This window comes from Heptranchias perlo, chromosome 5 (assembly GCF_035084215.1).
Source record: "Heptranchias perlo isolate sHepPer1 chromosome 5, sHepPer1.hap1, whole genome shotgun sequence".
Taxonomy (NCBI): domain Eukaryota; kingdom Metazoa; phylum Chordata; class Chondrichthyes; order Hexanchiformes; family Hexanchidae; genus Heptranchias; species Heptranchias perlo.
The window spans coordinates 93,663,849-93,679,423 of NC_090329.1; the positions used below are offsets into that span (position 1 = coordinate 93,663,849).

The following is a 15,575-nucleotide window of genomic DNA, read 5'->3' on the forward strand; positions in this document are numbered from 1 at the left end:
TCACACTTAACTATATTGAAATTCATTTGCCATTTACATGCCCATTCTGCAAGTTGGTTAATGTCATCTTGTATTTTGTCACAGTCTTCCTTGGTATTAACTATACCCCCCCAATCTGGTGTGATCCTCAAATTTTGATATTGTACTTCCAAGTCCAAATTATTTATGTGAATAGTGAACAGTAGTCTCAACATCAATCCCTGTGGAACTTCATGTCCCAGCTTCCTCCAGTCTGAGCAACTACTTTTAACCCCTATTCTCTGTTTTCTGTTTGCTATCCATTGGCTTGGCTACCAAATGAGCTAAATTTAAACTTTAGTTCTGGTGGCAATATCAACAACTAATCACACGCTCCCTAGACATCCCTAGAGAGCAAATAAAATGGAGAAATTAGGATACCAGAGGCTAATAGAGATATTGAAATTTTACGCTAGACACCAAGTGTATTCCAACTGAGTTATAGTTGCGTGATGCACCCTTTTGACACTGAGCCATGCAACACATCACCTGCATCAAAAACAAAGTGCTGCAGAATTAGGTCAGCACGTCTGTACCAACATCTGCCAAAGGCTTTAAATACTGGAAAAATACAGTCCCAATTATCTTGGGAGTTGCTGCTGATCTTTTGGTGCCAAAGAAATACCAGCAACTTCAGTCGACACTTGGAATTTGCGAGGACCAGGAACCCTTTTACAACCCTCATTGCCGAGAGCTTGTTGATGATAATAATTGGCACAGCAACAGTGGCAGTACCAGCTGCTGCTCATTCTATAAGTCGCGGCCAGAGGTGTATGTGGCCATCTTATTCCTCCTACGAAAATGCGTCATCTCACACTTATCTATATCAAAAGTCATTTGCCATTTACATGCCCATTCTGCAATTCATCCAGAACCTTAGAGCAGAATCCTTTCTTTTTAAATCTTGCATTTACCATGTGGCCACATCCCTTTGGAGCATGGTCACAAAGCTCTGGGCCACCTTAACAACATTTAGCCCTAAATAGACTGACAGTCGACAGAGGCTCATCAGATCCATTATGTTGCACACCAATTTCACGCTCAAAGGTTGTACTTCGAATCCATCATCCTGGCATGGTAAAACACTTCAGTAAATTGCCTAAAACAATGCTGATAATTCTGTTGCATCTTCCACAGGCAAATGAAATCATGCTTGAAAGATGTGCTTCTCCTGAATCTTGTCCTTGCTGTGGTTTCTTGCAATGTGTGGCAAGGGCCATGGGTATTGCATGCTGACATCAGGTTGCTAGTGTTTGCTCTCCGGACAAAATGCCTTGCACTGGTTCGGTGGCCGACTGGATTGTGTGGGAGTCATTGTCAGCTGTCCGCACTTGTATGACCGCTACTCACTGTACGGTCTCATCACACAATAAGTTCACTGAGCTCAAAATCATTGTGCCAGTTATGTGATCCCTCCACATATACTCCCCTAGAATGGGTAAGACCCAAAAGACTAGCTGATTGCAGAGAAGGTGTGGTGCTGAATAGTTTCCATATCATAAGTGCTCCTGATTGGCTTGAAGTGTAACATTCCCTTTACTACATTATATAAGAATTTCAGCTCTGATGGCCGGCACCATCTTTGTAAATCATTGTTTCACAATTTTTGTAACTGCTTCCCTGAAACTGTACATTTGGCGTTTATCTATTTCTCTCTCCCTTTCATACTCCTTCTTCTATTCCCCCCCCCCCCCCCCCCCCCCCCCCATTCAAATGGAGTTTCCCTTTCCTCACCAGAAGTTTGGGCCTCAGTCTTGAAGCTTTGATGGTGGTCACGGGGGGGGAACCGCAAACTTTTCTACAGTTTGCTCCACAGTTGACAGTAATAACCAACTTGTCTGATTCGATATGCAAGAGTACAGTCCATCTGGTCCAACAGCTAATTGCCAGTAAAGGCTGTAATGACTAGCTTTGGAATACTTTCAGACCATGGTGTCAGCCATAGGCCAGTATATTTATTGCCCAACCCTAGTTGTCCTCGAGGAGGTGGTGGTATAGTGATTTAATCCAAGCTAATGCCACTTCAGAGGGAATTGAGACTCAACCACGGTGTAGGACTGGAGCCACACATAGGCCAAAGCAGGTAAGGTCCCCAAAGGACATTAATGAACCAGTTGGCTTTTTACAACAATCTAACAGCTTCATGGTCATTTTTACTGATACCAGCTTTTTATTTCCAGACTTTTTAAAATGAATTCAAATTCTCAATCTTACATGGTTGGATTTGAACACATTGGGGGATGGGGGGGTTGGAGGGGGAGGAGTTTAAAAAAAAAAATCGGATAACCCGCCATGCACGTGCCTGCTTACCGGCGGGTTTCGGGGCGTCACTGTAAACTACTCTGGAGAGGCGAGTCTGTAATTAGAATATGTAAATGAGGCTCCGTTCCTGATATTTTGGCAGCCATTTAAATTTAACACTGGCCGGCTGGGTTTCCCAGGATTCGGGAAACCCGGCAGCTATAAAGAGGTGGGAGATGCCGGATACAGCAGGTAAATGCTTACATGGAGCACTGCTTGTGGGCCAGGAGGATCAGGAGTGCTTCTTCTGGCCGCACAAGCAAATCATCTGCTGCAATCGGTTGCTACCTCCCTCCACCAATCCACGATCTCTTCCGGTCCGACCCGCCACCCCACCCCACCCCAACCAACCTACGATGTTTCTTGGTTGCCGGGGACTGTCCCCAACGGTCCCCGGCTGTGGCCGCCTACTGCAGGCTTTCTCGCTGACCAGCCTGTCAATCTGGCCTACTGCCGGGTGGCAAACCAAGTTTTTTTTTAAAAAAATGATTGAGGTCCTGCCATTAAATTCAGCAGGACTTCCGCACGCCTGGCATTTCCGGGTTCCCCCCCCCCCCTACTCCCTCCCTGTAAATATTGGGGCCATATTCTCTGGTTTCCTAGTCCAGTAACGTAACCACTATGCAACCGCACCCATAGCTTCTGGATCTGAGTTATGAATTGACGCTCGGGCCAATTGGGTAGTTACCAGAGCAATAAGTGCTCTGTCATCACAGTTCACCCTCAAGTCATCCACCTGTGGTAGTTTGACACATTTTCAGGCATTTATCTGGTGATGGACCTGCTTGCCTGTGCAGATAACTATCAGTTCCCATGTATCTGGGGAGGGCACGGCCATATCAACCAGAAGGCCAGGCGGTCTTTCTCCTTTTCTAGGGTATTTAAGTTTCTATATGTATTTCCTAGGATCCCACGGGTAGTTCAAAAGATTGAGGCACAGAGCAAAATGGTATTCCTTTTTAGTGACTACAATCTTAGGTGTTCTCTCATTATTGCAATATGGAAAAACAGCATACTTTATGGGAGGAATCTGCTTTCATAATTGGGCAGTAAAGGTCAAATATTTCATCTGGACCTGGAGAAAGATGATGTCTGTCAGATCAGGGCTGCTCTCCCTGATGATCAGTAATAGTTTATATAATAGAAAATGGTATTCTGTGTTGATTAATCTTGTCTGTTATCAACATAGTTTGAATTTGCAGCATCCATTTGATTTCTGTTTGAAATCTAGTTCTGTTGAAGCTCATGGCTATTTTCAGGGCCCATTTGGATCATTGAGGGATCACCTTTTGTTATCCTCTTTTATATAGACTATTTTGTACAATTGTGTTAAGTTCGCTCCCTTAATACTTCCTAACATCTTTGCATTGATTTTTGTACATTTTTGTCCCTGATTTTTGTGGGATCTCTCTGGTTGACAAGTTAAGAGTTTATAACAGCATACCAAGAATACTGATTACATTTTGTTCAAATGATCAGTGTAGTGCATTGCTATGTTTGCAGAAAGAGGAAGAAGCTCGTGCTCGAGAAGAAGCTGAGAAGCTGAGAATAGAACGTGAAAAACACTTTCAAAAAGAAGAACAGGAGCGTATGGAAAGGAAAAAGGTAAAATGGCAGATCTTTTTAAAAAAAAAAATCACTTTTGTTTGCATTCCCCGGTCTCTTGAAGACCCTCACTCTCATGGTGGGGTTTTAGCGCATGCTGGCCACCCTCCCTTGACTCCCAGAAGTGGCCATTTTTCATAGCCTAAAGATGAATGTCAGCAAGATATTCAACAGTAAGTTGTGGGACGTTCACACCTGACATCTGCACATGTCCAGTTTGTAGCAGGATTTGCTGGATAGCACTTAGAAATGGAAACCCTGATTTTATGCTTTTTTCCCCTCATCCTGAGGTGCTGAAAGAAATTTTGGCACCCCAGCTGCAATCAGCTAACTTGAGTGCAGACAATGGATCATATTTGGGATGATTTATTTAACTGAATAGTGCATTTGCCAACTGAGCTATCACAAGCACTGTTACCTGCTTTTGTATGGATTAGGTAACAAATATTACGACCGAAAACTCTGCACAAGCTACTTTTGTGGGTATTTGTGACTCTTAAGTGATGAGTAATTGGATGATTACAGGAAGGCATGGACAGATTATTGAAGTCAGCTGAATGTTGGCAGATGCAGTTCAATTTAAAGAAATGTGAAATAGTACATTTTTAGGATAAAGAGCAACGAAAAGAACAATACCCGAAATGCTAAGACTTTTAAGAGATCTAGGGGTGCACATATATAGATGTAGCCATTGTGCATATAGGTGTACATTCAGATGTATATTTTGATGCCAGTATATGTAGTTGTACACTCATATATATTTTATGAACTGTTGTACATATTTGATTGCAGGATGCTTGCAGGAGGAGTGCAATGATGCATCCAGTTTTCTTGGTATGACTGCTCTTGTACTAAGAGCAGAATGGGTCAGTTCGTTAAGGCAGATTGTCTGATCTTGGTTTCTGGGAGTTGCTTAGGCTTGAGATGAGGGAAGAAGGCCCTGCATACTAGTGGTCATGTCGATTGGGATTATGAAACTGAAGAGCAGGTAGAAAAGGCCATAGAAGAAAATGGTACTCTAGATTTTATTCATAAGGGTATTGAATTTTTACACACATTGATTTTAAAATAGTTAGAATATTGAGTGCAGTTCTGGTCATCCCATGGTGGGTATTAAAGGGTATTAGAGCCATGGAAGAAGTACAGAGAAGGTTCACTACAATTATGCTAGAAATGAAATGTAATTATGGAAAAAGGCTTAAACTGGGGAGTATTTTCATTGGAACAGAAAAGGTTAAGGAGATCCAATTGAGATTCAAAAGTCTGAAAGGTTCTGGGAGGGTAAATAGTGAAAGATTATTTCTACTGGTTGGTGAATCAGTAATGGAGAAGGAGTTTCAAGATTATCACTAGAACAAAGGGAAACGTTAGAACTGTTTTCACATAGGTTATTAAGACATGGGATGCTATACCTGAAGTGGCTAATGAGGTAATTATAATATAATTTAAAAGGGATATTGGATAACCATTTATTTGAAAAAAGGAAAGGACATGGAAATGGGATTAGACTAGATGCTTCCAAGTGAAGAGCTAACACTAGCACAAGCATAGTGATTGGCTGAGTGGTGGCCTGCTGTGCTGTAATTTTTACAAACAATTCTATTGTGTAAGATTATTCACTTGGCTCTAGATACTTGTTTGAAGTGCAATTAACACATATTGGAACATTATAGTTTTTTTTTTGGTAAGTGAGTTACCATATTGATATTTGTATTTTCCAGAGACTTGAGCAAATTATGAAAAGAACAAGAAGATCTGATGTTTCCGAAAAGGTATCCAAAAACTTACCGACATATTTTTGATGTATTTAGTTTGTACCTCTGCATTTACAGCATTTACTCTTACTCATACTTCACTGTTTTTATAGAAGGATAACCAAGTAAGGCCCACTGAGCAGAGAAATGGGGAAGTACCTAAACTAGCAACTCTTGATGAAGGTAATGTCTAAATATTAAAATTGCACTTCGGTTATGTAGTTGGACTCTGGCCCTTCACCTCCAGACCTTGAATTCAAATCTAGAACATAGTGAATGATTTAAACTTTTGGCTGCCAAACTCAATCCATTCCTAGGGTTTTAATAGCCTGACCACATACATGAGCAGGTATCTGAGGATACTGGCTGGAAGGATGACATGAGCTGTCATCGGAAGGGTGGACAGCATCATGATGGCAGACTTGAGCCATCTCTCTTATGCAGAGTCCTGAATCTGCACGCCCACCAATCAGCAAGGAGTCAGACCTTATGGCCCTTTAGACCGAGGGATGTGGTCCCGAAGCTCTCAGAAACCGGTTGCCATTGTCCCACCAGGCCTGAAAAGCAGTGACCAAAGCATCCATGTGGGATGCATTGACTGATCTGAAGACTTCTCCGTCAGGGATGGGTTCCCCCACTCACTCCAGCTAGAGCCGCGTTGTATTGAATCCAACTTGGCAAATGGACTCCACTGTGACCCTTGCCATCTGTGTCAGGTCCTCAAAAATGGTCCCCCGTGGTTCCATGTGTGTGTTAATCTACAGCTGCAGATGATCCAGACTCACCTGCAGCTGCCACTGGCCGTCCTATATCTGTTACCAACTGGTTTGTAGACCTAGCTCTTCAGAGTTTCCAAAGTGAGGGGTCAGAGGTCTATTGTCAGGGATCACCTGGAATTCCTGCCAGTTGTGGGCAATTTTCTGTGAGGAAAAAGAAAGCAGAAGACATGAGTATTGCAGTGAAGGCTGGACAGAGTCTTTTATTACAACAGTTTGGCACAGAAGTTTGTAAGACGGGCAGAAAACAAGAAAAGACAGGTGTGGCACATTGAGAGTGCGTTTTGGGTAGCTGAAATAGGGTAGAAGCAATCAGATTTTGAGTACAATCCGAAAGCACGGTGAGGGTAATAAATGAAGGAGTGCTATACTTAGAGACCGAAAGGAAAGGTCAAGAAAAGAGCAGGCAGCTTTCCTTGGCTGCACTATTGAGGTCTGTTAAATTTCTTCCTGCACTGCAGAATAGACTGCCAAAGCGACTTCCCTCCACAGAGTGCATACTTGGTGAGTATCTGGCCCCTGACCCCAAGTGCACTGTCGCTCCTCCTCTGTTTCTATTGAGGAGGACATCAAACAGACTACTTTAAGTTGGCTGCTCTTCTTTTGACTCTTTCTGGCATTCTTGCCCAATTTGCCTGCTTCCTCCAGTAGTACCATTGTTTATTGCAGCAGCGCCACATCATGGTAGGCGGAAGTCCCATACTGCCCCACTTCAGTGCAGTGGTGCCATTGGAATTTGGGCCCTACTGTTCTATAAAATTCAGTTCATTAGCATTAATACATAAAGCAATAACCCAAATTAAATTTGGCATTGCTGCAATTTGAATGTTGAGAGCTTGATTTACTATCGAGCTGCATATCTTGCTTTATAATGCTATTTTTGCTAGCTCCAATGTACTGTTTTATACAAAGGGTCTACTCTTGGTTTAGTATTATATTTACTTTAGTGTGATGGTGGTGAGAAGGGCCCTCCCAGTGCAGTCCTTCCAACACGCACGGAATCTCAGCGCCACCGTGAGCTGCCCTCGGTTGTGGCGGGGAGGAGACCGTTGTCCGCCTCCTGGTGGACTGCCCCTTTGCTCAGAAGGTGTGGAGAGAGTTGCATTGGTATCCATCCTGGTTCATCCTCAACAGCTCCGTAACACAGGACACTGTGCTTTACGGGCTGTTTGTTGGGAAGCACACTGAGACTGATGTGAACTGCGGCTGGAAGACCATCAACTTGGTGAAGGGAGCCCTTTTGGTCCTTCTGAAACCTGCTGGTCTTCTAGCTGAAGGAGCTGTCCACGACTGAGTGTTGCTGACTGGCACTTCAAGGTCCAGGCGTACGTGCTGCAGGACGCACTGACGCGAGGTGCGACCTACACAAAGGCGCTATGGGGAAAGGCCACCATGTAAGGCTATCCCACTTGTATTGTACAGCATGTATAATAAGATATGTACTGTTTAAATTGTAATATTGGAATCGTATTGTGTACGATCCGTGTTGTTTTGAATTGTATCGCCTTGGAATTGTGGTATCCATAAATTTTATGAAATAAAGTATATTTTGAAATATTAAGATTATATTTAATGTGGTATTTTTCATGGAGTAGATGCTGAAATTTGTTTTTATTTCCCTTCAGCATCCAGCCAGGATCCTGACTTAACAACTGAAAAGGAAATTATGTCAATGGCCGCTGAAGAACTGGCCGATGAGGAGTCGGTAATTCAAGAAATGGGCAATAAGGGGGAGTTTGTAGATCAGTCTCAAATAGATAACGAATGGTAAGAGCAGTACCAACATAATAAATAAGAATAGGTTTCTGGTATATAAATGAAGTGCTCATTTAAATTTCATCTTAAAAAAAAATACTAAAAGCATAATGCAAATGCTGTGGAGTAAAATATTGGTACATTGAAGAAAGCCTTTGTACCAATTTTAGTTCTTGCATCCAGAAAGAACATAGGAATTGCTAAACGATTAAGATCAAGGTCCATCTGGATTGCCAGAATTCTACCACCCTAGTAGTCACCTGATACAAAAATAAAGAAATTGTTGACTAATTATGATGATCAATCTCTCTCAATTAGTCTAAAAGAGACCCAGACATGAGGTGAGGAAAACCTCCAATAGTGAAAAGACCCTATGGTTGCCCCTCATGGCATCCAACTGTCAAGCGATTCCAGCATTTTTGCCTCCTTTGACCTGCGTTGAAGTCCATTCCATGTGTTGATAAGCTAATTTAAGCCTGTGTCCTCTTACGCTACTGTCACAACTTAGTTTGAATTAGAGTTCCAGATCTACTTTTTCTACACAGTTTACTGTCTTGTGTATATCTCTATTAGATCACTTAGTTGAAAATTCCAAGTTTCTCCAGTCTTTCCTCATAATTTAGTCCTTTGATGCTAAGGCTCAGTCTTGGGGCACTTCCCTAAACCCGCCATCAGGGCTTGAGTTGACAACCAGAACTGGGCATCGTAATCGCAAGGTATGGCATGATCTGACTAGGAAACTATACCAGGTGGATATTAAATCAAGAATTAATCCATTGATGGGATATTGTAATCATTCTTGAGGACCTGCAGAGATAACCCATCTGCTGCTCCTTGAGTCAGTTCCTTGTCTAACACCATGCAGAGCAAAGCAGTTGATTATAATGGTGTGTTCCATGCTGGATTCTTCCTTCTACAACACTGAGGAGGGGGTGGCTGGTCTAGATTTCAACCCTGTGGGCTACTCTTGCATGTTTCTTTACACAACTTAATTTTTAATGGTTCCTGTTTTCTGTCATGGTCAGTTCTTTAGCTGAGATTATGATCATAGCAGCACTACTCAAATAGCTAGCCAGATCTCTGCACTTTTGCCAGGAGCACAAGAGCTACTGTAGCTGGGCCTTAACATTCTGTATTAATTTGAACAGTGCAATCGTAACCTTCCCAGACGCACCATCTGTTACTCTGCCCCTGTATATGGAGATTTCAATGCTAAGGTTACCAGAACATCCTACAGGCTAAGTCTATGGGAAAATCTGGGTTCTAGTCCTTGTCTTTCTGTGCTACAGATTTGTGAGCCATTTGTCCTTGTTTCAATTTCTTTGGCTGCACAACTAATGTACAAAATAATTGCTCTGATAGCTGTCTATTTATACTGTTGGAAAAATTCAGCGTTAATGGCCTCAAATAATTTCAGATGAATTGGCATGATTTAAAAATTGAAGTCTCATTCGTTTCAAGCATTTCCTGAGCTAGTTTGTGTTTCCAGACCATTTAGAGAATCAAAAGTTTCAATATCTGCATTTATTACTTTCTTCTGGGTAGCAGGTGGGTTATTCGTTTTGAATGGATTCTGTGAGATGAAGGATCCCAATAAAATGTTGTGGTTAAAGAAGGCTGTTACTTAGCTAAAAGCCGTGTATTTTAGTATTGTAAGAGGCTACCATATCAGAAAATCTATTATGACTAAAAATGGCAATAGCATAAATGTTGACTTTTTGTTTCATATAAAAGCTACATTAAGTAGTCAATATTTTTTGTGATTGAATTTTCAGTTCAGCTTTTATTTAAAACACAACTTACAATACTCGGTTTTGAAAATGAGCTGGAGTTATTCTTGATGCTTAGAATAAGTGACAGAAATTTCCACAGTAAATCAGTGGAGCTGCCGGAGAAACTGTAAATGGTTAAAGATGGCCATTTACAAAATTTCTCCAGGGTTTCTAATGTTTTCTGCTGAAGTTACCATGGGAAGTCAAGAGAACCCCCACAGAAATTCAGGGCCAGTGTCAATTAGCATGGTACATTGTACTTTGAACAGAAAAAATTCTGTCAACACCAAAACTCTACATCCAGTTGTACCTAGATATATTCCTGAATGTGCACCTGTGAAAGTCCTTTATTGTAGGTCAAATGTAAAAAAAAAATGTTCAATGACTGATGAACTAATCTTGCCACCGGTAGAGTCTTGTGAATGCTAATGTGTAATATGATCATGCACTCTCAAACTTGGTAATAAAATAGACTGGCACAAATGGGAAGGTAGAGATGATTGTTTTTTACCTTTCAGATTAAAACAACTTTGAGAGTGCTAATTTTTTCACATTATAAGATAAGAAATAGGAGCAGGCGTAGGCCATACGACCCCTTGAGCCTGCTCTGCTATTCAATCAGTTCATGGCTGATCTTCAACCTCAACTCCACTTTCCTGCCATATCCCTTGATGTCCCCTAGAGCCCAAAAATCTACCTATCTCAGCCTTGAATATACTCAACCTCTCAGCATCCACAGCCCTCTGCGATTAAACTCTGTAACCATATTGCCACCAATAAAATGGTGATAATCACAGCAAATTTTCCAGAACATTGCATGAGCTTTGGTATCTGTACCCATAAAATACTTTTGATTTGGCTGATCCAGGTTTTTTTTAAAACTCTTTTCTCTAGTCTTGCTACTAAGAGACTCATTAGAGAGAATGGAGTTTCTGTGCAGAATGAAAACTTTGAGGATTTCATTGATCTCTCAATCGAAATACAATCTACCAGAGTAGCTACAGAAACCGTTAATGATTGTCAGGATGAAGGTGGAATTCCTGTGAATCCAATTATTGCATTTGAGGAAAATGGATCCGTGGACTTATTAACCAAAGTAGATGGCATTCAGAGTCAACAAACAGCAGGTATGTGGTTATCTGACTCTAAACCAATGTATAAAAGGTGAACAGGAATGCTTTTCTGATATGATTTATGTTGTGGATCCAAGGTACTGTACCAAATATTCAGATGGAGATTTGAAGCTGTAATTCATCCTTATGAGAGTTCTTAATCTTCACTGTGCCCTTAATTGGGTGATAATAAGTGTAGGTAAAACACTTTATCCATAGGGTGGAAAAGTCACCAAGTAGTTCTCTCGTGCCTGGGAGTAGATTGTATGTGTGCCTAGCCCTTTACTGGAATATGATACATGGCTCAGCAACATGCAATATAGTGTCTTTAATGTAAATAAACATCCCAAGGCACTTTACAGGAACATAATCAGACAAAAATTAACACCGAGCCAAGGGTGATGATATTAGGACGTATGACTAAACGCTTGGTCAAAGAGGAAGGTTTCAAGGCAATCTTAAATGAGGAGAGAGGGGTTGAGGGGGTTTAAGGCCTCACAATCAATGGTGGGGCACAGGGAGTCGGGGGTGCTAAAATGGCCAAAGTTGGAGGAACGCAGAGTTCTTGAAGGGTTGTGGAGCTGGAGGAGCTTAGAGATAGGGAGGGGTGAGGCTATGGAGGGATTTGAACATGAGGATGAGAATTTTAAAATCAAGGCATTCATGTGTTATAAATTGGATAGCCAGGTGGTGAAGGATAGAATATTAGAGCCTGGTCTTCAGTTGCTTCCAAGCCTTTATTCACAGATCAACCTTACACATTGTGCACCCCCTAGATAAGCTCCCTCCTATAAATGGATACAAGCGTTCCCAGTTGATACCCACCACCTGAATACAATTAACACTAATTAATATAAATCACATGGATAACATTGTGGACTGGGAGCCAATGTAGGTCAGGGAGCACAGGGTGATGGGTGAGTGGGACTTGGTTCATGTTGGGATACAGGCAGCATAGTGTTGGCTCAAGGAGAATAAGAGAGGAGGAGAGAAAATATAGAATCATAGAATGGTTTACAGCATAGAAGGAGGCCATTCGGCCCATTGAGCTCGTGCCGGCTCTTTGTAAGAGCAATCCAGTTAGTCTCATTCCCCCACTCTTTTCCCCGTAGCCCTGCAAATTTTCTCCCTTCAAGTATTTATCCAATTCCTTTTTGAAAGCCACAATTGCATCTGCTTCCATCACCCTTTCAGGCAGCGCATTCCAGATCATAACTACTCACTGCTTAAAGTTTTTCCTCGCGTCGCCTTTTGGTTCTTTTGCCAATCACCTTAAATATCAGTCGGCCAATGGGAACAATTCTGATTTAGGCTTCTGTGTTCATCTCTGATTTTCAGATTTTGAACAGAAGTGTGAATTTCTATTTCACAAATATATCAACTTGCTCTAACTTTTGTATCTTTCTGTATTTCTTCCAGAAGTGATTTGAGAATGTTGAGCAGGAGCAGCAAAGTGTGGAGTTCAGTAAGCACATTCACAGCAACTGGAATTCTTTTTGCTTCGCACCATGAAGGATTGCAGTGCAGCCATTTTAAGATGCAACGTGATTTTTAAAAAAAAAACTAGAAACTAACCATGACTCTGAGAATGGGAGTATAAACATGCAAGATGTGGGTGGAGAGGAATTCATCATTGCTAACTGAACAGCTAGTTAATTCTGATCACTGGTTAATTGTGCTTAGTATGCATTGTATATAAAACTGCTTTTCCAACATGCTCCTTCAGGGGATTGGCATTCTTCATAATATGACAAGAAATGAGAATGGCGAATTTGTGACGGTGAACGGCAGGATTTCAATGTTAATACTGTACTTCAAAACTAGCAGTGCTTTCGCTCTTTTTAAAAAAAAACTATTACTTGAATAAGCCTCGTTGCGCTGCAAGTTGATAATGAGGCATGATAGAAATATGAACCTATTGGTTTAAATATGGCACAGTGAGCTCTGCCGAGTTCTATATAATCTCTTAAATACTAAGCAGATCTTTTTTAGATGCTTCACTGTTACCTCCTATTCAGAAGTTTTTTTTAAACACCTGGTACGATAGAAAAATGTTGAAAATAGTGCATATTGGATTCTAATGGCAATTCTGTGAATGGTTAATAAATAAAACACCTGTACACAGGTTGGTATTTATCACAAGGAAACTTCGAGGCAAGTTAGTCATGCCAGTGAAGGGTCTCAAATAGACTATATATAAACAATACTAATTCAACTTGTGTATGGTCAAACAGTTGTAATGCCTTATGATCTGATCGAAAAGACACTGGAAATTTAGATGATACTAAAATGCGATAAGCTTTTAATTGCCTTATCAGATCATGAGACTAACTTAAAAATTATTTGTGGAGTCTTTGGTTTTGCTCGTTTCAGAGCACGAAACCTGGCTTGTATCTGGAGTTTGAGATGGCATTCCTTCTATGTGACTTTCACATACTAGATTTGGAGTCTTTAAATTTAATTCATTTGCAAGTTACTGCACCAATGAAGCTCATAACTTCCATCTCTCAAGTTTAGATATTGCTGCTATAGAGCATGACTGTAAAACCTTGCACTTTTTTTCCCTCGAGTACTACTGAAATTATTGCGGACTGTACTAAACATGACCAGACGTCAGTTTGTTTTTCTCTCCTGAGCATTATGGTTAAAGCACCATCATGCAAGGGTCCTTTTTCATAGTTGATCATTGCATGAAATTAGAATATTGAATAGGTTCATTTGAAGACAGATGGTGTATATTTTGTGCTACATGAGAGGCTTAGTCAAAGCTTTGAAAACCTTTATCCATCCACAAGTATAAAAAAGCCATTTAGTGGTTTGTTCAGTAATTGTTGTATAGCTGCATATTTCGTTCTAGTTCTTTTTTTCCTGTATGGTCTACTCATATCCATGTATATAGAAATTATTTAAAAATGGGGGAAATTCTTTAAATTTCTTTAGTTTTGTTTTAATCTGTATAGATTGTGTACAAAAAAAGTTCTTTTGAGTTAATATTTTTAAAATCTCAATTGGTTTGCAGATGTAAAGTGATCAATTGCCACACTAAACTAATCAGGCAAGTGATTTATTGCTGATTTAATTTTACCAGAAGAATGTTCTGAATTTAATTTTTCTAATGCGTAGAATACTGAATCAAGTATGTTTCAGGTTTTTGTTCGTACCTCTTTCCTGCCTACTTTAAATATACAAACTTGATGGACTAAATGAGTTGTACATGTTTCTGAAGATTAATTTAAGGATTGGCGGAATCTGTAACTGTCAGCAAGATAGTTTCCAGTATGAGAAACTAAAGAGTGAAAGCTCAATAAAATCTGCACGAGTTTAAAGAAAAATACTTCATTTTCCACCTTCTCTGCATTCCCCACCCCACTTTTGTAGTTTCAAAAGATGATCCTCAAAATTTGGTGGAGACAAGTTTGGTAACTTACACAAAGGAAATGCAATAAAATAATAGTTTCTGTAACTAGTATGTATTGCAATTTCATTATTTCTATAGAACTGGTTTGAAAACGTTGCTTTGACTAGCATTTTGCACCATTTTGACTCATACAAATGAATTAGATATTCCAATTTTACAGAAAACATTATTAATAAAGAACAGTTCCTTGTGTATTCATTGTGGGTTTTTATAATGCATTGCTTTTCTGCTTAATGGCTACATACCAAAGTACAACGAAATTCTATTGAGTGTTCATATTCACTTTCTTCTGTGTAATTTGAGTGTCTGTTCTCATTCTTGATGCTCTGATTTTCCCTCCTTATTAACGTCTGGTTTTGTGTTTACAAAACATCCTACTTTGAACAGTGGGACCTATAAATTGAGACAGCCCAGTATTTGCCCTTTTCAGAACTTTGACAGGGGACTTCAATGTCTACCTCCAGTTGATGTGGTAGAAACCAAGCTGCCTGAGTTCTGAAGCTGCCAGACTGTGTCTGCGACAGGAGGTGAGGAAATTAAACAAACACTTTGTGTCTGTCTTCACGGAAGAAGACACAAAAAACCTCCCAGAAATATTAGAGAACCAAGGGTCTGGCAAGAATGAGCAACTGAAAGAAATTAGTATTAGTAAAAAAAAAATAGTACTTGAGAAATTAATGGGACTGAAAGTCGATAAATCCCAAGGACCTGATGATCTATATCCCAGGGTTTTGAAAGAGTTGGCTGTTGAGATAGTGGATGCATTCGTTGTCATCTTCCAAAATTCTATAGATTTTGGAACGGTTCCTGCAGATTGGAGGATAGCAAATGTAACCCCACTATTTAAGAAAGGAGGGAGAGAGAAAACAGGGAATTACAGACCTGTTAGCCTGACATCAATAGTAGGGAAAATGCTAGAATCTATTATAAAGGATATGATAACAGGACACTTAGAAAATAATAGGATTTGGCAGAATCAAAATGGATTTATTAAAGTGAAATCATGTTTGACAAACCTATTGGAGTTCTTTGAGGATGTAACTAGTAGAATAGATAAGGGGGAA

General features: G+C 40.4%; 1 protein-coding gene across 4 annotated transcripts in view; it reads left to right on the forward strand.

The window, feature by feature from the left end:
* The window catches only part of map7b (microtubule-associated protein 7b), a 103,885-nt gene extending 89,329 nt beyond the window's left edge, over positions 1-14,556 (forward strand). For all 4 annotated transcript variants that reach the window (XM_067984806.1, XM_067984804.1, XM_067984805.1 and 1 more), the window contains 6 exons: positions 3,823-3,924; positions 5,646-5,696; positions 5,792-5,861; positions 8,080-8,221; positions 10,876-11,108; positions 12,513-14,556. In XM_067984806.1, the coding sequence (XP_067840907.1) occupies positions 3,823-3,924; positions 5,646-5,696; positions 5,792-5,861; positions 8,080-8,221; positions 10,876-11,108; positions 12,513-12,523 (609 nt within the window). In that variant the 3' untranslated portion in view covers positions 12,524-14,556. The remainder of the gene's footprint in view (positions 1-3,822; positions 3,925-5,645; positions 5,697-5,791; positions 5,862-8,079; positions 8,222-10,875; positions 11,109-12,512) is intronic.
* The last annotated feature ends 1,019 nt before the right edge of the window (positions 14,557-15,575 follow it).